This window comes from Elephas maximus, chromosome 19 (genome assembly GCF_024166365.1).
Source record: "Elephas maximus indicus isolate mEleMax1 chromosome 19, mEleMax1 primary haplotype, whole genome shotgun sequence".
Taxonomy (NCBI): domain Eukaryota; kingdom Metazoa; phylum Chordata; class Mammalia; order Proboscidea; family Elephantidae; genus Elephas; species Elephas maximus.
In genome coordinates this window covers 24,997,152-25,022,984 of record NC_064837.1, presented here as the reverse complement: position 1 = coordinate 25,022,984, position 25,833 = coordinate 24,997,152, and the positions used below count along the sequence as shown (strand labels likewise).

At 41.4% G+C, this 25,833-nt stretch overlaps 1 protein-coding gene across 2 annotated transcripts in view; it reads right to left on the bottom strand.

The window, feature by feature from the left end:
• LOC126062124 (leucine-rich repeat-containing protein 37A2-like) overlaps positions 1-25,833 on the bottom strand; it is a 289,138-nt gene that overhangs the window by 113,168 nt on the left and 150,137 nt on the right. The window contains exons 14-15 of one of the 2 annotated variants that reach the window (XM_049859237.1): positions 9,183-10,948; positions 8,711-8,815 (exon numbers count right to left, since the gene is read on the bottom strand). The exons of the other annotated variant lie outside the window; for it this stretch is intronic. Coding sequence (XP_049715194.1) covers positions 8,711-8,815; positions 9,183-10,948 — 1,871 coding nt within the window. The remainder of the gene's footprint in view (positions 1-8,710; positions 8,816-9,182; positions 10,949-25,833) is intronic. 2 annotated transcript variants of the gene reach the window in all.

Genomic DNA, 25,833 nt, shown 5'->3' with positions numbered 1-25,833 from the left:
CAGGCCTTTTTCTGAGGCCTCCAGGTGGACTCAAACCTCCAACCTTTCAGGTAGGAACTGAGCGCGTTAACCCTATGCACCACCCAGGGCCCCCAAGTGTGCTTAGAAACTATTTCTGCCTCTATGAGCAGCCACGTCTATGAAGTTTGCATGGACTGAGTCATGACATAAAGTGTAGCTCACAGTCCAAGCACAATGTCATCAATGGAGAAGTACCCACATTGGAAGGAGTCATCCTCTTTCTGACATGCCCAGTAGTGAGACCATGGAGGAAAATATTTTCCCTTTCTCCCTCTCTGAGACAAGCTACCGTCTGAAACTCTTCAGAGTTAAAATTCTGTAAAGTTTGGATAAGGGGAATCCAGAGCGGGGGCTTAACAACTGTCAGGATGAGAAGTGACGTTTTCCTGACACTTTAGAGGAAAAACACATATATTCTACCTTCCGTCAGCCTTGAATGAGGCCAGCCCTCTTACCCAAGACCATTTGGCCTTCCCTACCCTTTCTGTAGAGCCTCCAGGGAAGGCCTCTGGCCCAGCTTTATGCCCACCAACTGCAGGAAGAAACAGGTATAGCCTAGCTCTTCCCCTGAAAGGACTGGCAACAGCAGGTGCCTCTGTGCTAGTCCCATCAAGCTCAGCTTGGCCTGGGAGCTAATTTTGCTGGAGCCAAAGCATTAAGGTGAGTATGTTCTTCCTGCCTTTGGTAGTTTCCTCACTGAACACTGAGGGGAGTGAAATAGAGGCCCTCTATGTTCTTTCCTAGTTCTAAAATTCTCTTTTAAAAATTGTCAGTCTATGAATGTTTTGTTATAGCTATTTGAACCACAATAAACATTAAAACAAAATTGCCGGACTAATATTTACCGTGAGGATCCTTCTTTGTCTTCCTCTGATGTTGCTCGATGAGCATAAATCTGTTTTGGAAGAAAGCATGATCGTGGTTATCCACCACAATGACCGGTATCTTCAAACCTTTATTCCTTCCTTTTATTTATTTTGACCCTCATCTCCACTGCTAGATGATGATCTTTTTGAGCACAAGGATTCTATCCTCATTCACCCCCTTTACTCTTCCACAGTACCTAGTTTAGGATCTTGCATATATTTTTCATGAATTTTATCGATGGTTTTGGGTAACACTCAACAAATAATTCCTAATAAAAACTTGTAAAAGTAGGAAAAGAAGGAAATATCTTTAATTTAATAAAAGTATGTACCATAAACTTAGACAAGAGCGTTGCTTTAAAGTTAGGAATAAGGATGCCTGTTACCACTGCTGCTATTCAACATTGTTGAAGGTACTAATCAAGGCAATAAGAAAAATAAATGGCATGTAAGTAGTGGAAGATAGAAACAAAACTATCATTACTTGCATGTGAAATAATGGTGTCTTTATTTTATTTTTTTAGTTATCTAGTGCCACTGTAAGAGAAATACCACAAATGGATGGTTTTAACGAAGAGAATTTTATTATCTCACAGTCTAGGAGGATAGAAGTCCAAATTCAGGGTGCCACCTCCAGGGTAAGGCTCTCTTTCTCTGTCAGCTCTGAGGGAATGTCCTTGTCCTCAATCTTCCCCGGTCTAGGAGCTTCTCAGTGCAGAGACCCTGGGTCCAAAGGATGGGTTATTCTCGTGGCTCTTGTTTCTTGGTGGTACGAGGTTCCCCTGTCTACGTCCTCACTTCTCTCTTTCATATCTCAAAAGAGATTGACTTAAAATACAATCTAATCTTGTAGATTTGAGTTCCCCTTCATTAACAACATAACGGCCTCTAATTCCACCTCATTAACATCACGGAGGAAGGTTTTACAACACATAGGAAAATCACTTCAGGTGACAAAATGGTGGGCAATCACACAGTACTGGGAATCATGGCCTAGCCATATTCATACACATTTTGGGGTGACACAATTCAATCCATAACAGATGGGCAACCTAAAAAGCTCAAGAGATCACCTAAAATTTTTTGAAAGTAATATGAGAATTCAGAAAGAGCCCTGATGGTACAGTGCTTAAGCACTCAGCTGCTAACTGAAAGGTCAGTGGTTCAAACCCACCAGCCACTCCGTGGGAGAAAGAGGTGGCAGTAAACTTCTGCAAAGATTTACAGCCTTGGAAACCCTATGGAGCAGTTCTACTCTGTACTATAGGGTCACCATGAGTTGGAATCGACTCGATAGCAATGCGTACAGGTAATATTAGAATTTAGTGAGGTAGCTAGCTACAAAATCACACAAACCTCAACAGTTTTCCTATGTACCACCAATAACCAACTAGAAAATATAATGGAAGAAGAGTTTCATTCACAATAGGAATAAAAATGTATAAAGTACCTAGGAATAAACGAACGTTGTGGAAGACCTCTGTGAAGAAAACACTAAAATTCTTCTGAAGGACATTGAGGAGAACTGATTATGTGGAATGAGATACCACGTTCTTAGAAAGGAAGTCTCAACATTGTAAAGATGCCAGTTCTCCTCAAATTAATCTACAGATTCAATGCAATTCCATTCTAATGCCAACATAGCTTTTTTTTTTTTTTTTTTTTTTACAAATTGACCAGTTGACATTTAGTAGAGAAAATATTCAACAATAGCTTGAAAAGGATGAAAAAGAAGATGAAAGAGCAGGAGCTTGCCCTACCGAATATCAAATTATTTTGTACAGCAATTGGAATAAGTAGGCGATACCGGTAGAGGAAAATAGAAGTGAATCAGTGGGACAGCACAGATTCCAGACAAAGGCAGTATTTTCGATCAGCGTGGAAAGAAGGAACCAACCATTCAATAGGAGATTGTAAAACAACTGGATATTCACATGGGGAGAAAAAAGATTCTCTACCTCAACCATACCAAAACCAAAGAAAATAAATTCCACATGGACTAAAACATATAACATATTATCACAATCTTATAAAAGTAATAGAAGAAAATGTAGGAGACTGTCTTTATACCGTGAGGTGGCAAAGGCCTCCCTAACAAGACCCATACCCCATACGCCATGAGGAGAGGGTGACAGATGTGATTCCAAGAGTGCAAACACCTCCTACTCTTCTAGCCCTTGCCCCCTTTTCCACTGGATTCTTTGTCTTTTTGTTATTGATTTATAAATGCTCCTCTTATATCCAACATATCAATCCTTTCAACTCTTTCCATTCTGTTGCGATGCTTCAGATACTTGGCACTTGTTTTTCTCTTTAAGGAGGCAAAACGGAACAGGCTTCGTAGTCAGGTGACTATCAGTTCTGCTTTTGGTTTTGCCCCGGGGGCTTCATTTGATCTCCTTCATCTGTAAAAGAAGGATGATACTACCTTCCTCCAAGGGTCCTTGTGTCAGACAATATATGCTGTCCAATGCTTGGCGTTTAAATCAATGCTGAATTTGCTATTTTGTTGTTGTTAGATGCCTTTGAGTTGATTCCCACTCATGACGACTCCATGTGTGCAGAACAGAACTGCTCCATAAGGTTTTCAAGGCTGTGATCTTTCAGAAGCAGATCACCAGGCCTTACTACCAAGGCACCCCTGGGTGGGTGTGACCTGCCAACCTTTCGGTTAATAGTCCAGCGCCACACAGGGACTCCCTAAATTTGCTAATGGTAGTCAAATCTATCAAAGTTTTTTGCCTGTGGTATCAGGCTTAGAATGCTCTTTCCCACCACAAGATAATAAAAATATGGCTTCTATTTCCTTCTAATACTTTTATGGTTTCTTTTTGTTATTTACTGAAACATGTTTGTTTAAGGTGAGAAATATGGATCTGCCGTTATCCCCCCTTCCCCCGATAGTTAGGCCACTGTTCTACTACCATGTATCCACTTCCCCCCACTGACTAGAACTTTAAAAGATGACATTTCAAAAGTGTTAATCATACATGGGTCTGTCTATTACTGGGCTCTGTCTGCTATTTCAAAATAAATATTATGTTGTATTATTTCTCATTGTGGAATTGCTGTAACACCTTATCTTTCTTCCCTAGAGTACCACTGTTGTTGTTGTTGTTAGGTGCCGTCGAGTCAGTTCCAACTCATAGCGACCCTAAGCACAACAGAACAAATCACTGCCTGGTCCTGAGCCATCCTTACAATCCTTGTAATGCTTGAGCTCATTGTTGCAGCCACTGTGTCAATCCACCTTGTTGAGGGTCTTCCTCTTTTCCGCTGACCCTGTACTCTGCCAAGCATGATGTCCTTCTCCAGGGACTGATCCTTCCTGACAACATGTCCAAAGTATGTAAGAAGCAGTCTCGCCATTCTTGCTTCTAAGGAGCATTCTGGTTGTACTTCTTCTAAGACAGATTTCTTCCTTCTTTTCGCAGTCCATGGTATATTCAATATTCTTCACCAATACCACAGTTTGAAGGCATCAATTCTTCTTCAGTTTTCCTTATTCATTGTCCACCTTTCATATGCATATAATGCGATTGAAAATACTATGGCTTGGGTCAGGCACACCTTAATCTTCAAGGTGACATCTTCGCTCTTCAACACTTTAAAGAGGTCCTTTTTTTGCAGCAGATTTACCCAATGCAATGCGTCTTTTGATTTCTTGACTGCTGCTTCCATGGCTGTTGATTGTGGATCCAAGTAAAATGAAATCCTTGACAACTTCGATCTTTTCTCCGTTTATCATGATGCTGCTCATCGGTCCAGTTGTGAGGATTTTCGTTTTCTTTATGTTGAGGTGCAATCCATGCTGAAGGCTGTGGTCTTTGATCTTCATTAGTTAGTGCTTCAAGTCCTCTTCACTTTCAGCAAGCAAGGTTGTGTCATCTGCATAATGCATGTTGTTAACGAGTCTTCCTCCAATCCTGATGCCCCGTTCTTCTTCATATAGTCCAGCTTCTCGGATTATTTGCTCAGCATACAGATTGAATAGGTATGGTGAAAGAACACAACCCTGACACACACTTTTCCTGACTTTAAACCAATCAGTATCCCCTTGTTCTTTCCGAACAACTGCCTCTTGATCTATGTACAGGTTCCTCATGAGCACAATTAAGTGTTCTGGAATTCCCATTATTTGCGATGTTATCCATAATTTGTTATGATACACACAGTCTAATGGTTTTACATAGTCAATAAAACACAGGTAAACATCCTTGAGGCATTCTCTGCTTTCACCCAGGATCCATCTGACATAAGCAATGATATCCCTGGTTCCAAGTCCTCTTCTGAAACCAGCCTGAATTTCTGACAGTTTCCTGTCTATATACTGCTGCAGCCATTTTTGAATGATCTTCAGCAAAATTTTGCTTGCGTGTGATCTTGATGATATTTTTATATAATTTCCACATTTAGTTGGATCACCTTTCTTGGGTCAGGCATAAATATGGATCTCTTCCAGGCAGGTGGCCAGGAAGCCGTATTCCATATTTCTTGGCATAGACGAGTGAGCACCTCCGGCGCTGCATCTGTTTGTTGAAACATCTCAGTTGATACTCCATCAATTCCTGGAGCCTTGTTTTTCGCCAATGCCTTCAGAGCAGCTTGGACTTCTTCCTTCAGTATCATTGTTTCCTGATCATATGCCACCTCTTAAAATTCTTTTTGGTATAATGACTCTGTGTATTCCTTCCATCTTCTTTTGATATTTTTTATATTCTTTTAATATTTTCCCCAAAGAATCCTTTACTATTGCAACTCAAGGCTTGAATTTTTCTTCAGTTCTTTGAGCTTGAGAAACACTGAGTGCGTTCTTCCCTTCTGGTTTTCCATCTCCAGTTCTTTGCACATGTCATTATAATACTTTACCTTGCCTTCTCGAGATGCCCTTTGAGATCTTCCGTTCAGTTCTTTTACTTCATCTATTCTTCTTTTCGCTTTAGCTGCCGGACATTTGACAGCAGGTTTCAGAGTCTCCTCTGTCATCCATCTTGGTGTTTTGTTTGTTTCCTGTATTTCAATGACCTCTTGCTTTCTTCATGTATGATGTCCTTCATATCATTCCACAACTCCTCAGGTCTTCAGTCACTAGTGCTCAATGTGTCATATCTATTCTTCAGATGGTCTCTGCAAACATCCATTAATAATCGGAACCTGGAATGTACAAAGTATGAATCTAGGAAAATTGGAAATCATCAAAAATGAAATAGAATGCATAAACATTGATATCCTAGGCATTAGTGAGCTGAGGTGCACTGGTATTGGCCATTTTGAATTGGACAATCATATAGTCTACTATGCTGGGAATGACAACTTGAAGAGGAATGGTGTTGTAGTCATCGTCAAAAAGAACGTTTCAAGATCTATCCTGAAGTACAATGCTGTCAGTGATAGGATAATATCCATATGCCTACAAGGAAGACCAGTAATATGACTATTATTCAAATTTACACACCAACTACTAGGGCCAAAGATGAAGAAATAGAAGACTTTTATCAGCTGCTACAGTCTGAAATTGATCAAACATGCAATCAAGATGCATTGATAATTACTGGCGATTGGAATGTGAAAGTTGGAAACAAAGAAGAAGGATCAGTAGTTGGAAAATATGGCCTTAGTGATAGAAACAATGTCGGAGATCGAATGATAGAATTTTGCAAGACCAGTGACTTCTTCATTGCAAATACCTCCTTTCACCAACATAAACGGCGACTATACAAATGGACCTCACCAGCTGGAACACACAAAAATCAAATTGACTACATCTGTGGAAAGAGACGAAGAACAGGCTCGATATCATCAGTCAGAACAAGGCCAGGGACCGACGGTGGAACAGACCATGAATTGCTCATATGCAAGTTCAAGCTGAAACTGAAGAAAATCACAGCAAGTCCACAAGAGCCAAAATATGGCCCTATATATGGAACACCATTATTGTCCACCTAAAACACTGCATGGTTTCAGTGCTCATAAATCTTATGATCTAAGTGGGGGAGAGGATATAAGGAGAACCTATAAATGAATACAAATATAAGGCTAAACTGCACGTAGGAATCAAAAGCAGCACAGGATTTATAGAAATGTCAAAAAAGGAAACAGCCATAGGCTGCTTATAGAAGCAGAGGGAACTGTCTGGGCAATGGCCAATGACTGTCTTCCCAGATGTCTTGGCAAACTGACCCCATGCTGGTCCCCAGCCTCCCAGGCTTAGAAATCAGACTCTGTCACCACCAAAAGAGAACCAGCATCTTCCTTTTGGGGGCAGTCTCACCTTATCAATATTTCAGGACTGACCAAAAATCAGAATGCCAAATTATGACTTGGCAGTGAGAAAGACTTCTGTTCCACAGACAGGACTTCTGTGCCAACAGGATTAGGGATTTGTGTCTCTGAGGAGACAGGCCTGTGTGCGCAGTAAAGCACAATCAGAAGGCTACTTGGTGAGAACAGAATAGAACGTAAGGAATCAGCTGAATCCAGGGTTTCATGGAAAGATTTAGAGAGCCTCATCCATCCATCTCCCCCTCAGGCACAGCCCTGCTGGTGGCTCTGACACTTCACATCTGCTGCCCTGGGCTCCATCCCTACTTTTGTGCAATGTTAGGATGGGCACTGCCCACATTGACCTGTTCCTTGCCGTTTCTACAAGGAACTGACCAACCCTCCTGCTGATAGACCTGTTTTTCTTCAGATAGATCAGGAGGCCATCTGGTCTTTACATATCTCTGTTCTGCTCCATTATGTGTTGATCTTAAACTTTCCCTCCTGAGGGGCCATCTTTTTAAAAGTTGTTTACCATAGTTTTAACTTCTCTGGAGAGGGCAATGTCTCTCTTTGGCCCCCAAGGAATGGCAACACATCTCACAAATGAACCAGGGCCTGGAGGACTGAAGGGTTCAGGGAAGGCTTTTTGAACAAAGATGGACTTGTGTTGGCTTTCGACAGATTCATAGGACTTCAACAGGCAGAGTGTATTAAGGGAATTTTCGAGGGGTAAAGGCACAGACAAAGGTAGGAATGAGCACGGTGTGGCTGGGGTAGGGTGAGGGGCTGGAACGTAAGGCTGCTCCAACAGTAGAAAAGGTGGATAGGGAAATTAGGGTGAATTGGCAGGGTACGGTTAAGTTGTCAGCTTGTTAAATATGCTAGCAGCTGTCTGTCAGGAAATCAATAAACCATTATATAATTGAACAAAAAGCAAGCAGAACCAAACTGCTTACTGCAATATTTTAACTGAGCCTATTTAGACAATGCCTATATGGTCTCTATGATTTAGAATCTACTCAATGGGAAGGGTTTTTTTTTTTTTTTTTAGTTTACTCACTGGAGAAAAAAGATGCTGAGTAAATCTAAGAACTCTACAAGGTCACAGTTTTATCCTTTTGTTGGTCCTTTCTCCCCAGGTTGATTGATCACTCCCTAAGAGTGGACATTTTCTCTCTCTTATCATTTCATCCAACAGGGAAAGAAATCGGGGATAGAATGAAAGTGACTGGTGTCTACATCAAATCACTGCCAAAGTTTTGCGTTGAAGAAATTTTCCAGTCATGTCAACACTGGCCTTCTTAAATTTAGTTTCTCAAAATAGTCTAATGGTTTGCTATCTTGGCTTCAACTGCACCAAGATCTCCTGAGAGTAGGGTTCCTTTCAAAATCCCTGGAACACACCCCAAGCACACCAAGCACACCCCAGTCCTAGTGACTGAAGAGGAATATCAAGTAGTAGCAGGTGGTAAAGTGGCTTTAATTTTCAGTTTGTGGCTTTCGAATCTATTATAAAGACAAAATATATTCTGGAAACTTGAATTAATTGTTGTCCTTACCTCAATGAAGCAGAAAATTATAATCAAAATCATCACTACCACAGTCACAGATATCGCCAAGATGAGTTTGTGGTTATATCCATATCCTGGAACTTCTTTTGTGAGCTAAAAAATAGGAAGAAACAATTTTTTTTTTTTTTGTAGAACAAAGACATGAAAAGGATAAAAGCTAACCATTCAGTTTCAAAACCCAATTCTTCCAGGTGAATCTAGCTTATAGGTTCATAAAGAACATCACAAATCGAATAATCTTACTATTAGGCATTCTTTTTGTACAATTCGTGTGTTAAGTCTTCTCCTCTACACTAGGAATAGTGGTACCATTCTCTAAATGAACAAAGTGGGAGATGATTTTCTTGGCCCAAGTTCCTTGGCCAAGATGAGATACACAGTAGGAGCTTTGGCACTCTAAAGGCATGTCCTGAACTCTGATGGAAAAGTCTGCGCTTCATGTTTCTGGAGTTGTCCTCACCTCACTTGACTCTTGCTCTTTTTGCTCACTGTGGACTTCGGTGCTCTCGTTGATGTAGTTCTCGGTTTTCCATTGGTCTGTATCCCAGTCTGCCTTGGACACCTTAACTTCTTGCTGCTCACTGAGAAGCTTCATTAGGAGGCCTGTTCTGGAGAGGAGCTTGGCACAGGCCAGTTGTACCTGGGGCTCTGAGCAGTCCAGTTTCAGTGTCCGCATAACATGAGCAATGAGCCTTCTCACATCCTTGTTGGGGATGAGGGACCGTAGCTGCTGGTTTAGCTGAGTTTCAAATTGATCCCCTGGGGATGAGAGCAGTGGGAGAGAGGAGCCATGGGGCTTGGAGGGTAAGTCAGGGCCCATGTTCTGGTATTCCCATTGTGTTTCATTTGTTTGTTTAACAGGTGCCATGAAGTTGTCTGCAGTCACAGCAGAATCTGCAGTGGAAGGATCCTTATGGGCAGTGATTTCAGGGGTAGCCTCACCTAGCATAGTAGCATTGTGTACAGTAGTAGTTTTTGCAGACGGCTCTGGAAAAAGAAACAATTCTTGAAAAGGATTTTCTGGAGAACTCAGTTCTTCTGAAGATGAAAAAGCCTCTCGAGGAGGGGAATTTATGAGGCTCCTCACTGCAGAGGAAGGAGGTCTATTTCTAAGCATCAGTCTACGGACCTTTCTGAACCTTCGACTTGTTTTGGCCTTTGGTCTTCTGTGAACCACTCGAGAGCGAGATTTATGGTAGATGTAATTTTTTCTGGAATGCGATACTGATATAGGAACCTCCATATTTTTAACTCTAGCATTTGCATCTTCTAAAACAAAAATGGTGTAGGACAAGTCTTTTGAAAGGATTCTAACTTCAGGTGGGCCTTTTGAAGGAGGAGAGGTAGAAGGCCTGCCCATGGAGTATTGTTTCAGGGAAGAAGAGACTGCTGCCTTATGTTCCTTGCTGGATGAAGGCTCTGTGTTGAAGGAGACTCCCCCTAACTTCCTTTGCCTCCGCACCTTGAGAAGTCCTTCCACCTTCTTTGAGAGTGGCCTTAGAAGCCTTCTTGCTTTGGGAGTGTTGTCCATAAATGACTTGGCCCCTTGTTTCCTCTTAATGCTTAGATCTTCCATTTCTTTGAAGTGCCTTTTCTTTATGCCCCTTGGCCACTTGAGGACTCTGTTTACCCTTCGCAGCCTTTTCCCGACACCTGTTCTCTGGATCTTTGCCAGGTGGTTTTCCTGGGGTTGAACAGTTTCTAACTTCTTTTGAAGGATTTGGCGTTTAAATTTGGCATGTAAAAAGTTGGGATACATAAGCATGGCAGTTTTTTCTTTCTGTTTAACCTCATTAATTTTTTCTTGAATTTCTGCATCTAACAAATTCTCCAGAAAATAGAGCTTCCTCAATTTACTTCTGTAAGTTGCATTGTTGTTTTCAGGCTTAAGAGGGGGATTCCCTGTGTTGTTCTGCAAATCACTCAGGGCCTTTTCTCTATCTTGTACCTTGGAAAAAAGCAGTTTAATGAATGGTAATAACGTCATCTCTATGTGTCCTAGATTTCCCTCCGAGAAATAAGGCAATACGTAATTTAGTGCACTAATAACATCACTTTCATCATTAAAGCCTAGAGGCTCATTCAGGACAGTTGACAAGTTGACACTACTTCTGTCTGAGGATGCAGCTTCTGGCTCAATAGTGAGCTCAGTGCTGGTGTTCTTTTTCCGGGCTTGTAATGCCTTCATAAATGTTCCTTCTGCGGCCCCCAGAGATGGTTCTTCACCTGCCAAAACAGAAAGACTGTGATTGATAATGAAAGACGGATGGGACAGCTTTTTGTCAATTCATAGCCATACACTCCAGTCAAAGAAATGAGAAGTCAACAAAGATTAGAGCGCCGTTTAGAGAGGAGAAAAATAAACCCAAACTGAAGTTTATGACTAGTGACAACAATGTTCCACTATGAATATGTCCACTCTGTCCACCCTGGTTCTCTTCAAAAATTGGCTACCTACCGAGAGCATTCCATAGTGTGAAACATAGTAACTATATTTAGATTATGGTGCTCTGGTAACACATTGGTTAAGCAGTTAGCTGCTGTCCAAAAGGTTGGCAGTTCAAACCTCCCAGCCTCTCCATGATAGAAAGATGTGGCAGTCTGCTTCTGTAAAGATTTACAGCCTTGGAAACCCTGTGCGGCAGTTCTACTCTGTCCTATAGAGTCATTATGAGTTGGAATCGACTCGACAGCAATGGGTTATGACACAGGGAAGAGACTGGGCTGGCTGAATTAAATGAGGGCTACATTCAAGGTCCTGTGCCCTTGGCCAGCTACGATTAAATAATCTCTGAATCTAAACCTAAGTGCAGACCACCATATAGCTTTTGTTGCTGGCACCTGCAAACTACATGTGATTAACAAACTAGGTGCTTAGACAAGATAAGGGGCTACATTTCAAGGCCCTGTGTGCTTGACCAGTTATAAATTAGGGATAATCCTTTTGAGTTGTTTTTCAAGGCCTCACCAGGTGCAGGGCATGTGCTGTAAAGATCGACGTGGCCTATGAATAACCTTCCACAGGAGACAAACATGAACAGGGGCCACTTGTCAGGTCTGAAACCGTGATACAGAGGCGCCATGCATGCACAACATCCCAGAATAAGTCCTGTTCGACATCCGGCAGGCTTTGTGACACACTCCATCTTGGTTCCAGCAACCTCTGCCAGGAAGTCCATCTTGATTGAATTCTCACTGTGCGTGCATTTGATTTTCATAATCCCTCCCCTTCTCCTAGAAATCTCCTCCCATCTAATGAATAAAGACAATGCGTTTTTCCCACCTAAAAACTTTCATACGACCTAAAAAATCTTTTGTTCAGTGAGAGACTGGAGGCTACCGTAGGTGGAAACCCCTCTCCCTGTCTTCCTCGTGAGCCTTTTACTTTCTCTCTGTCCCTGATAAATCTTTGTTTGAGTGGAACCTCTGAGCCGCTCCTGGTCATTCTTGGTCAGAAGAAGGAAGAACCTAGGCAGGGCTTAGTCCGAAGCTGGGAAGACTTGCCCTGTAACAGAATTCGGTGACTGTGGCAGGAATGATTGTTTTCCTCAGACCTGGGTCTGGGGGCAGATAAGGAGACCCACTAAACCCTGATGGACAGATAAGCACCTCCCAGGACACCATCTGTCCTGTGTCCCTCCCTCTGGTGAGTAGATTTATGTGCCTGCTCCTCTCATCTGGGTTTCCAGAAGAACAAAGGATATTGTTGTCTGTCTTGACCTGACTTGTTTTTCCTGAGCCTGAGAGTCCTGACCTGATGTTTATGGTGATGGGCTTGGCCCAAAGATCTGGTAAACCTGATAGGTCAGGCATACTTAATAGATATTCTTTCCAGGTTGAGTTGAAAAGCTGCCTGCCAGGACCTGTGCAATCTGGGGAGTCTCATGAGTGGAGTGATTGATTACTTGGCATCTGCAGTGAGGGGGGGGTCACCCCCAACACCTGTTAGACCTGGTATTCCCCCTCGATTGAGACTTGGCATCAGTGGTGAGGAAGGCCAGCCCCAAAATCCAAGACCTGCTAATCAAGCCTGAGACCTGGTAATTCAGACCTGATACTGTTTGTTTACTGTGAGGGGCTTGACTCCAAGATCCATGAAAACCGGTGTAGTCTGCAGACCTGGTAATTGGCTTTTTCTCTCTTCTCTCTAGCTTACTTTCCTCTCCACTTTATTTTCCTTTGATTAAGTGCCAGCTGGTGGGTGATATCCCTGGCATTTTGCCCAGTTAGTGTATTTCTACCAGTTCAGTCCCATTATTACATTTGTGATCACAAAGAGGGACTCTTGGTGACTCTAGATTTGGGACAGACATTTTTATGAGTATGTGATGGCCATTATTTTTGTGTGTCTGGATGTTGTCTGTCTCTGGTTCGTGTACCCTGGTTCTGGGGAGTGGATGTAACACCCCCATCTGGTATTGGGGATAAGAGGTGTATGGAAGATTGAAGTGGAGATTTAGATAATGTGTTAGACCTCACTAAAATCATCCTTGTTTCCCCTCTCCCTTTCTGGCTTGTCTGGTCCAAGCGCTCTGTTTGTCTGTTCATCTTATGTGTGAATTTTCTGTGTGACCAGGGCTGTCTGAGGTTGAGATTGCAAGATCATCTGCGTCGTCTCTGTGTCTTATGTGCCATTTATGTGTGATGCATAGAAATTAATTGGTGAAAGGAAATTTGGGTTAAATTAAAAAATACTTATGGAGATTCCTGAGAACATATTGTTTAGGCTAAAAAAAGAGATGCACGGGGAGAAGAGATTTTCAGTCTAGACTGGGATTTGAATCACAATACAGAGAACACTCCAGGCAGAGTGTTAAGATTAAAAAAAACAAGATTCTCTCCCAGAGCTGAGAATGCTCTTGGCTGCAGCATGAGAAACAAATAAATTCCTATGGACTGAAAGAAAAAGCTAGTGGTATCAACTATCCATAAAAATAAAAAGCTAGGTTCTTGGGAACACTTAATTGGACAGAATGAAAGACCAAGAGAACAAACCAGGAGATTCTCCCCTAGGGTGCATTCTCAAACACTGACAATTGTTTTCTTATAATCAATAAAAGATAAAGAAAGCTGCAGAAAAAGAAGAAAGTATAGGGTTAAAAATCTCTCAGCTAATGATACTGGCCTGCCAAGTATACTCTAACTGAGATAAGGAAAAGATTTACAGACCAAATTGCCAGGCAGCCTTCTTAACTGCTGCTTTGCAGGCTAAAGACCACCCCCCAAAGAAACAAAGAAAAATAGGGAGACCAAAGCCATAGGAGCGGAGAAAGCCCTGCACCCCTTTAGAAAGAGACCAGTGCAGCTGGTGTAGAGAAAATAATAATAATACCAACAAACAAACAAACAAACAAAACCCACTGCTGTCGAGTCGATTCTGATGCATAGTGGCCCTATAGGACAGAGTAGAACTACACCATAGAGTTTCCAAGGAGCATTTGGTAGATTCGAACTGCCGACCTCTTGGCTAACAGCTGTAACACTTAACCACTATGCCATCATGGTTTCCCAAATAACTTTGCCTTAAATTAAAGGTAACAGTTCCAGGACTGTAAGAGGGAAAGAAATTAGTTATCATTTGCCTTTCAAAACTTTTATCGGTCTGACTAAACTTTAATTTATGAGATTTTTAAGAGCTTTAATGTTAGCTAACATATAAAACAAAGAATTAGGTTTCTCGCTGTGAAATAACAAAATTTTCTTTGATTCCTGAATTAAGGAGTTAATCTCTTCTTTGTATAATTTGATTCAAAGACAAAGGTTCAGTCTGTCACTAGAAAAAGATTCCTGAGTCAGAAACCAAGGCACATGGCTTTAGGGAAAAAGCAAAAAACAACAAAAAAAAAAACAAAACCACACACTACGGTTATTTATTTTAAGATCGCTGGTTGAATAACTAAAGTATTGTTTCTTGGTAACTTATGATAAACTTCTGGCAAGTCTGAAAGCCACGAAAATTTTTTTATAAAGAAAAAGTGCTGTAAATGTTTATTTAACATGATATAAATTACACAGAACATGTTAAAATCAAGAGAAGTGTCTGATTCTCTATGGGTTAAAATTTATGTGTTAGTATTTCCTCTTGTGTTTTTGCCTAACATTAGGCAGCAAATGATTGCCAACTTGGTTGAAACTTTGTTTTTTGAATCTAGCAATGTCAAAGCCAATGGATTAATTGAAGAATTACTGTTCAGGTATTCAGAGACTTGATAATTTTGGAATGTTCTGGTATATCCTGACTACATGACATTATGTCTCAAGGTTATTATGTGTTACATTTGAAGTTCTTTAAAAATATGCTTAATGGTTATTATTGAAAATAATTTTATCTATAGTTTTTTTCAACTGATTTTATTTGGCCTTTGCGCTGTGCTTGTAATTGATTTCTATCAGGTCTCTCACCATTAAGAATTATGTTTATAAATTAATCATGCATGACCATATTAAATTCTGTCATCAGCAGATAAGTTTTTACTTTGCTGATTTCCTGAACACATTTGACCGGAATATGTCAACAAAAAGGTGGATTATACTGGACTTATAAAAGGGACAGTGACTAGACTCAATCAAAATTGCCAGAACTCTTACGCGGATGCTGGTGGGTTCAGACTGCAGCTGACCCCGTAGCACACGGAACAGAAGTTAACTACGTAAGGCGGAGCAGACAGGACGATACTGCAGGTTTGTGTGAGAATACTGCTGGTGGTTTAAGGTCTTTCTTTCTAGAAATAAGAAATGCTTTAAGGTCCTACTTTTTGGAGATAAGAAACCACATTCCTCTTTTCTCCTAAATTAACTAACTCGTGAATTTAGATACTGTAACTCTTGAATTGAAAGTTCCTATTGACAAACTTAAAGTTATAAATATCATAACCAGAAAAGTGTCTGAAATTTGAGCTATGATTTTACAAATTGAAATAACATTAGATTTCCTATTCTCTCAAAGAAGAGTTTGTGCCTTAGGAAATAAATGTTATTTTATTTATATAAATACACAATCCGAGACCTTAGAGAATATAGTTGCTGCTGAAGCCCTGAAACGACCAGGATCCTGACTAAGGCTAGAGAACAGGAGGATGATGTTAACTGCCCACAACCAGCACCCGTTGTTTTCAGATTAAGGGGAGAAACAGTGCCTGACACAGAGCTGAACTGAGATTACAATGGAGATGGTAAAAAAAAAAAGGCCATTTAGTTACATGTGGTATAAAAAAAAAGAAAAAAAGCGGGATTAAATAGTGTATAGCCAAGCCTGTTAATTATGATAGGGTGAAAAAAATTACTCAGATAGCAGAGGAGAACCCAGCAGTCTTTCTCACCAGGTTCACTGGGGCTTTTAAGAAATATACTAACACTGACCCTGAGAGCGTGGAAAAAAATACTTTGCTAACTGTGCATTTTATTACCCAGTCTGCAGCAGATATCAGAAGGACACTGCAAAAGATAGAGACAGAGCCCCAGACTCCACTCTCAAAACTGGTTGAGGAAGGCTTTAAGGTATTTAATAACAGAGATCCGGCAACAGAGGATAAAGTAAAAGAAAAAGGCCCAATTTTTGGCAGTAGTGCTTCAGAGCCCACCTCGAAGCAACCCTGCAAAATCCTGAAGACCAAAACCCCCACGAGAATTTCTTCATCGGCCAGTGAGCATCAAGCCAGACCAATGTTAAGTATTACAAAAAGAGAGGCCACTGAAAGGCGGAGGGTCCTGAGTGTCCTAAAAGAGGGTGACCAGTTGACTTCCCCTGGAAGCCAGTTCAGGGAGGCCCACAGCACTTGATGTCCCTCTCAGAGGAAGAGGAAGAGGGGCCCTATTGACAAGGCCCAGAAGTCTGCTCAGCTCCCGGCCAGAAGGCCATTACTATTTCCAATGCAAAGCCTTGGGTTACTCTCGACGTGGGAGGTAAGGAAATTACATTTTTACTAGACATGGGAGTTGCCTTCTCTGTTCTCACCCAAAATCCAGGCCCACTCTCTGTTCGTGACTGCACTGTCATTGGGGTAGATGGAAAGCCTAAGGTAAGGAATTTCACTTTCCCCCTTTCCTGTGAAGTAGGCCGGAGAACTCTATCCCACTCTTCCTTGCATGTCCCTGACTGCCCAGTTCCCTTGCTAGGGAGGGATTTATTAACTAAGCTGGGTAAAACAGTATATTTAGAAAAGGGGGAACTCAGTATAGCTACAGGTAATAGTTAGAGCTTAGGGCTGCTGCTCATGTTAACTAAAGAGAAGACTCCTGAGCTTGAGAACCCATCTTCCAAAAAAATTTTAAAATAGGTAAATCCAGATGTATGGGATATCCCAACTCTGGATCTGACTAAAAATATACCTCCTGTGTTAATCAAGCTGAGACCCAACACACCCTATCCCTGGAAGAGACAACACCCTCTAAAATCAAAAGCCCAAGAAAGAATAAGACCAGTGTTAAAACATTACTTACTCAAGAGACCACCCAGTATACCCAGACTCGCTTACCTCAAGGTTTTAGATAATATCCTCACTTATTTAGAAATGCCCTGGCTAGAGAATTGAGAGAATTACAGTTGCCAGGTAGTATATTATAATATATAGATGATATATTAATAGCCAGTTCAACTAAAGAAAGTTCAGAAAAAATTACTATATTAGTGTTACACTTCTTGGGAGAATGGGGATACCGTGTGTCCCTGAAAAGGCCCCAAATCTCTGAACAGCAGGTACACCACCTAAGTTTTATACTGACCCCGGAGAAACAGATGCTGGCTCAAAAGAAGATTACGCTGCCCTGCTGGCACCTGGAAACCCTGGTAGTGTAGTGGTTAAGTGCTATAGCTGCTAACCAAAGGGTCGGCAGTTCAAATCCGCCAGGCGCTCCTTGGAAACTCTATGGGGCAGTTCTACCCTGTCCTATAGGGTCGCTATGAGTTGGAATCAACTCGACGGCACTGGGTTTGGTTTTGGTTTTGGTTTTTACTGACACCTACCACCAGGAAGCAGTTTAGGGGCTTCTTGGGGATGACTAGGTTTTGCCGAATCTAGATGCCTAACTGTGGCCTTATAGCAAGACCTCTGTATAAGGACCTTAAAATGGGAAAAAGAGCTCCCTTAGATTAGACCCCGGAACATCAGAAGGCTTCTAATAAACTAAAGATAGAATTAAAAAAAAAAAAAAAAAACTAACCTTAGGGCTCCAAGATTTAAGAAAGCCCTTTAAACTGTTTGTATATGAGAAACAAGGGGTGCTCACTCAGGAAATTGGTTCTATAACCAGGCCAGTAGCTTACTTTTGAAAACAGCTTGGCCCTGTGGCTCAAGGCTGGCAAGGGTGCCTTCAACCGGTTCAAGCTAGGGGCCTCCTAGGAAAAGAAGCATCCAAGTGTCCTTGGGACAATCCACTGAGCTATCAGCTCCTCAACAAGTACAGACAATATTGGCTGAAAATGAAAAGGAAAAAGGGGCCAAAAGGAGGTATACCCAAGAAGGCCCAGGTAGGTAGCTAGTCAATGATAAAAAAATTCTCTGTGCTCCCGAGTCTGGACTATAGAACATTGTTAAGTGCTTTCACTCTGCCATCCAGTATGGAAGGGACACATTAGTGAACTTGCTGAGTAAACGCCTTTGTGAAAAAAACATATAAAGTGGTTAAACAAGTGGTGCTCAATTCTAAAACCTGCCAAAAAAAGAAAAGAAAAAATCCTCAGTTGTACCTAATACCCCCTCCGCTTGTAAAGAAAGTCCAGCACAGAGGAACCTACTCAGGAGAAGACTGGCAAGTAGATTTTACGGTCGTGCCTCCATGCCAAGACTATAAGTTTCTGCTAGTTTATGAAGACCGTTTTATAGGACAGATAAAAGCTTTCCCTGTTAGGACTGAGAAGCCTACTGAAGAAGACGGAGATTTCCCTGAAGAGCTCCCAAACTATACCTGTGAACCAGTAGAAGACCTGAAGTTCCTGTTTAAATGAAAAAAGACACCTCCCAGCAATAGATAAGTATCTACATAGGCGAGGAAAAAGAGTGAAGTCTCCAGAGGGAAACCAGAGCCCCTCACCCTCATTACTCTCGGAGTGACGACCCGATAACGGCCTTGGGAAGAATAACAGTGAGTGTTATTTGTAATGCCTCCACAATCCAGAATGTAGCCTCTATAGTGGAGGGGATAGCTGAAGATGCCGGGCAGGGACTCAAAGGCCTTGCTACCTCATTAGACTCTTTGGCCAACATGGTGATGGATCACAGAGTAGCCCCGAAGTACTTATTAGCAGAAGAGGGTAGAGTTTGTGCTTTCGCTAATACCCCTTACTGCATGTACATCTGTTCTTCTGGGGAAGTGAAATTGAGGGCAAAAAGTTGTTAGAACATGCAGCATGGCTTCGCGATGTTCTGAAGACTTTGGCAGGGGACACCTGGGCCCAGATCAAGGGATACCTGCCCTCGCTCACTTAGGTTTTTACCTTTACTGGGACCTACAGTAGCTATACTTTTATTATTAATTTTTAGACCATGACTTTTTAGTCTCCTTGTAAAGTTTATCTCCTCACGACTTCAACAATTTCAGGTCAAGCTAATGATAATGCAGAGATTTCAACCTATACCCAGATAAGAGCATTCCAGCCCTTATATATATATATATATATCATTAGAACAGGTAGCGAGAGACTTTTACTCGGCTAGGCAGGAACAAAGCCCCGGTTCAGCATGAGGAAGTTACAGAACCAGAGACCTCCATCCATATTCCCATAAAGATTTATGGCTTTAAGGTCTCCCAGGGGGGAAGTGAGACAGGAAAGAGATTGGGTGGCTGAATTAAATAAGGGCTACATTTCAAGGCCCTGTGTGCTTAACCAGCTATAATTAAATAGTCTCTGAATCTAAACCTAAGTGCAGGCCACCATATAACTTTTGTTGCTGGCACCCGAAAACTACATGTGATTAACAAACTAGGTGCTTAGACAAGATAAGGGGCTATATTCCAAGGCCCTGTGTGCTTGGCCAGCTGTAAATTACCAATAATCCTTCTGAGTTGTTTTTCAAGGCCTCACCAGGTGCAGTAAAAATCAACGTGGCCTATGAATGACCTTTCGCATGAGACACACATGAACGGGGACCCCTTGCCAGGGCTGAAACCAAGATACAGAGGCATCATGCATGCACAACATTCCAGAATAAGTTCTGTTTGACATCCCGGCAGCCTTGTGACAGACTCCATCTTGGTTCCAGCAACCTCTGCGAGGAAGTCCATCTTGAATTCTAATTGCGCACGCATGTAATTTCCACAATCCCTCCCCTTCTCCTAGAAACCTAATGAATAAAGACAATGCCTTTTTCCCACCTAAAAACTTAAAAAACACTAAAAAATCTTTTGTTCAGTGAGAGACTGGAGGCTAGCGTAGGTGGAAACCCCTCTCCCTCTCTCCCTCCCGAGCCTTTTACTTTCTCTCTGTCCCTGATGAGCTTTTGTTTTTGTGGAACCTCTGAGCCTCTCCTTGTTGTTCTTGGTCAGAAGAAAGTAAGAACCTAGGCAGGTCTTAGTCCTGAGCCGGGAAGCCTTTCCCTGTAACAGTTATATTTAGGAATATTCTTTTGGTCCCCAAAGGTCAACTGTCCAGACTTAATAAACCCAAGGCTGGAAGACAAAGATTCCCCCACTCAGGTAGATCCATCTGTAATTTCTCCTCACATTCATATGCCATATACTGTCCTGCCTCAGATGCACAGAGAGAGGGCAAAGCTTCCTCTCTCCACCTTTTCCGTGTGTTCACATTCTTGTTGGCATCACAGGTGACTACCTTGAAAGACAGACCTCTGAGGGGAGCAGGGGCACAGGTGTTAAAGTTGAGCCTCCAAATCCCACTGCTCATAGCTCCTCATCTGGACACGCCCTTCTCTACCCACCTGCCCAACTCCTTCCCTGGGTCCCTCCTGCCATATATCCTAGTCCCCATAACAGAAGGCTCTGTACAGAATGTGTCCACTATGTCCACCTGGTTCGTTTTTGAAATTGGACAGAGATCTGGGGTATAATAGGTTAAGAAATTTTTCTCCCCTCGAGTCTGCTAAGACATTTAAAAATTTTATTTTATTTTGTTGTTGTTGATAGTATACACAGCAGAACAAACACCAATTCAACAATTTCTACATGAACAATTCAGTGGCACTGATTACATTCTTCAAGTTGTGCAACCATTCGCATCCTTTCCTGAATTGTTTCTCTCCCACTAACATAAACGCACTGCCTCCTAAATTTCCTATCTAATCTTCCAAATTGCTGTTGTCAATTTGATCCCATATAGATAGTTCTTAAAAGAGCACATGCTGAAGGCAGATATTCTTTACCAGTTAGGCTAAACCATTGTTTGGTTTCAAGAAGACTTCAGGGTATTTTTTTTGGTTTAAGGTTTAAAGATAATCTGGGGGCAATAGTTCCAGGGGTTCAGCCAGCCTCAATGGCTCCAGAAAGGCTGGTATCCATTAGAATTTGAAATCCTGTTCTGCATTTTTCCCCTTTTCATCAGGATTGTTCTATTGAATCTTTGATCAAAATGTTCAGTAATGGTAGCCGGGCACCATGGTGTGCTGCATGCCTAGCTGTAAAGTGTAATAAATGTATGGGATCACAGAAATTTCTGGATAAACGTCCTACATGCTAAAAGAGAAAAAGCAACTTTTGTCAGATGACTACATTCCTTTCATTGTATTTCATGTCTAATACTTTACTTGAGGAACCACCCAAAGCTTCTGACTGCATGAAGGTCAAATGTACCATTGTGCAATTGTGTTTCTTTTCCACAAGAATTAAAAGTATTTTTGGTGCTAGCGAGAGTCAAAGGAGGACTAGAAGATCATGGGAAAGGGGGATTATGGGCTTGTGGAGAGCTCAGAACTGGGGACAGGACACCTGGGCACCAGGCTATCATACTAACACCTCTAAGCTTGTTTTTCCTCATCTGTAAAAGGTTAACAGTGCCTCTTCTGCCCACCTCTGGGGAGGAAAGGAATAACAGAAATGTTTTGAAAAGCAAGCAGTGCTGTTTTTATATAAGTAGCAAAGTGTCTTTTTTCTCTTCTGTTTTTCTTAATGACCCTTTAGCTTTCTTCATGTATGATGTCCTTGAAGTCATCCCACAACTTGTCTGGTCTTCGGTTATTAGCATTCATTGCATCAAATCTATTCTTGAGATGGTCTCTAAATTCAGATGGGATATACTCAAGGTTGTACTTTGGCTATCATGGGCTTCTATTAATTTTGTTCAGCTTCAACTTGGACTTGCATAGGAGCAATTAATGGTCTGTTCCACAGTTGGCCTCTGGCCTTGTTCTGTCTGCTGATATTGAGCTTCTCCATGGTCTCTCTCCACAAGTGTAGTTGATTTGGTTCCTGTATATTCCATCTGGCAAGGTCCTCATGTATAGTCACTATTTACATTGTTGAAAAAGGTATTTCCAATGGATAAGTTGTTGGTCTTGAGAAATTCTACCACGTGATGTCCGGTGTCATTTCTATCATAGAAGGCCATATTTTCCAATTACTGATCCTTCTTCTTTGTTTCCAACTTTCGCATTCCAATCACCAGTAATTATCAATGTAACTTGATTGCATGTTTGATCAATTTCAGAATGCAGAAGTTAGTAAAAATCTTTATCTTTGGCATTAGTGATTGGTGTGTAAATTGAGTAATAGTCTTATTAACTGGTCTTCCTTGTAGGCATCCTATTACTGACAGGGTTCTATTTCAGGATAGATCTTGCAATGTTCTTTTTAATGATGAATGTGACACTGTTCCTCTTCAATTTGTCATTCCTGGCATAGTAGACCATATGATTGTCCAATTCAAAATGACCAATACCAGTCCACTTCAGGTTACCAATGCCTACGATATTGATCTGTAAGTGTTCCATTTCATTTTTTGACAACTCTCAATTTTGATTTGTACTTCATACATTCCACATTTCTGATTATTAATGGGTGTTTGCAGCTGTTTCTTCTCATTTTGAGTAATGGCACATTAGCAGATGAAGGTCCCAAAAGCTTTACTCCATCCATATCATTAAGGTTGACTCTACTTTAAGTAGGCAGCTCTTCCCCGGTCATATTTTGAATGCCTGCCAACCTGAGCAGCTCATCTTTCAGCACTATATCAGACAGTGCTTTGCTGCTCTTCATAAGGTTTTTCACTGGCCAATTTTTCCAGAAGTAGATTGCCAGGTCCTTCTTCCCAGTTTGTCTTAGTCTGGAAGCTCTACTGAAATCTGTCCACAATAGGTGACCCTGTTGGTATTTGAAAGACTGGTGACATGGCTTCCAGCATCAGAGCAACACAAGCCACCACAGTATGACCAACTGACAGCACTTAATTGTCTCATGCAGAACCTGTACATAAACCAAGAGGCAGTTGTTTGAACAGAACAAAGGGATACTGCATGGGTTAAAATCAGGTAAGGTGTGGGTCAGGGTTGTATCCTTTCACCATACTTATTCAATCGGTATGCTGAGCAAATAATCAGATAAGCTGAACTATATGAAGAAGAACGCAGCATCAGGATCAGTGGAAGACTTATTAACAACCTGCAATATGGAGATGATACAATTTTGCTTGCTAAAGTGAAGAGGATTTGAAGCACTTACTGATGAAGATCAAAGACCACAGCCTCCAGTATGGATTACACCTCAACATAAGAAAACAAAAATCCTCACAACTCGACCAATAAGCAACATCATAATAAATAGGAAAAGATAGACATTGTCAAGGACTTCATTTTACTTGGATCCACAATAAATGGCCATGGAAGGGGCAGTCAAGAAAGCAAATGATGCATTTCATTGGGAGAATCTACTGCAAAAGACATCTTTAAAGTGTTCAAAAGCAAAATGTCACCTTGAGGTCTAAGGTACACCTGACCCAAGCCACAGTATTTTCAATCACCTAAAGTATGCATGCAAAGGGTGGACAATGAATGAGGAAGACTGAAGAAGAACCAACACCTTTGAATTATGGTGTCACTGAAGAATATTGAACGTACCACGGACTGCCAGAAGAATGAACAAAACTGTCTTGGAAGAAGTATAGTCAGAATGATCACTAGAAGGGAGGATTGTGAGACTTTGTTCCATATACTCTGCATATGTTACCAGCAGGGACCAGTCCTTGAAGAAGGACATCATACGTTGTAAAGTAGAGGGTCAGGGGAAAAAGAGGAAGACCTTCAATGAGATGGATTGATGTAATGAATGCAACAACCGGCTCAAACATTGCAATGATTATGGGGATGGTGTAGGACTGGGCAGTGTTTTGTTCTGTCGTACGCAGAGTTGATATGAGTCAGAACCGACTCAACAGCGCCTAACAATAACAGCAAAGTGGTATTGTTTATTATTTGTTCCAGATCACGGTTAGAGGCCCATATTCAGGCTCTCTGGGTGTGAAGATGATCACATTGTGGAACTCATGAAGTCAGTGCCAATAAACTAATACACAGAAAAAAAAAAAAACACTTCAAAGCACCTGCTTTTTTGTTTTGGGAATAGAAAACCTTGAGATTCAGAGCAAGTTTAGAGTTGGACAGTCTAAGAATGGAAGTGCCCTCTCATCCATTAGGAGATCCGGGTAGCAGCTTCTGGTTATAGGACCAGAAAGTCTGAGACCTCCAATACAACCTTTATAAAGCATTATTGCTTGTACTCTTTTATGAAATTGCAAATGCAGAAAGAAAACAAACAAAAATGGATCTATACGTGTCCTAAGGCAGGGCGTACTTGAGACATAATCCATATGAAATCAGTTTACAAGCCACAATATGCTATCTGAATAAGTTACCATTTTGGGGTAACACCCAAGCACAGAGCAGGGTACAGAGCATGTGGCCCACTAAGGTCTTTCCTGTCCCCTTTGCTTTCCTTTCTCTTGTTCCTTTACGCATGTGAATCAGTAGCATTATTAACTGACTGACCAAACTGAGAATCTGACTTTCAGCAACGGAGTAGTTCTTCCAGCTAGTTACACTGGGACTCTGAATGAAGGAATAAAAATAAAACATTTACATTGCTAGTCTAAAATTTATCATGAAGCATTTCAGACTCACTGCAACGTGTGCTGTTTATCAGACATTCACTGTCACAACACAGCTTGACTGTCTTGCAGACAACTTCAATGGTACTTTTAAACTGGCACAGGCAGCATGCCATATGACTAGGTAAGATCCTGTAAACGGAAATAAGGAGAATTAAACTAATGTGAATGGGGTTACTTAAGTAGGTAGAAGCAGGCCAAGGCCACAGGGCTGTGTATGAAGGAGTTCTTTTTTTTTTTTTTGAAAATCTGTATAGCAGAGCAGACACCCATTCAACAATTTCTACATGTACAATTCAATAACGCTGGTTACATTCTTCAAGTGTGTCACCTTTTTACCCGTATTGTTTCACCACCATGGACTTAGATTGACCACCCCTATACTTTTTTTTTTTATACTTCTTATCTATGCTTTATAGTTACTGTTGTCAACTTGATCACATACAGATAATTCTTTAAAAGAGTGCTATACTCATGGTGAACATTCTTTACTGATGTAGTTAAACCTTTGTTTAGTTTAAAAATAACTTCAGGGAATAATTTTGGGTCATGGTTTGAAGATTTTCTGAGAGTGATAGATTCTGGGGTTCTTCCAGGCTCAAAAGGTCAGGTTTGCATTCTGTAAGAATTTAAAATTCTGTTCCAAATTTTTCCCCTTTTCACCATGATTCACCTACAGATTCCTTGATCAAAATGTTCCATAATGGTAGCCAGTTACAGCCCAGTTCTTCTGGCCCTGTGGCAGGGAGAGCAGTAGTACATGGAAGCAGTTAGACCTGCTGTCCAGTTCCATGAAGGAGTTCTTGGGGCATATGGCTTGGGCACTTGGATGGGGACCAGGTGGTCAATGGCTGCTCTTGAATATGGTAAATAAACAGGAGGGAGGATAGAGGTGTCCAACAGGAGGGTAAGGATGGCAGTGGGTATGGTATTAACTCAAAATGGATCATAGACTTAATTGGAAGAGCTACACAACTATACAACTTCTGGAAAAAAAAGCACAGGAGAAAATCTTTGTGACTTTGGGTTATACAAACATTTCTCAGATAAGACAGAAAAGAAGCAC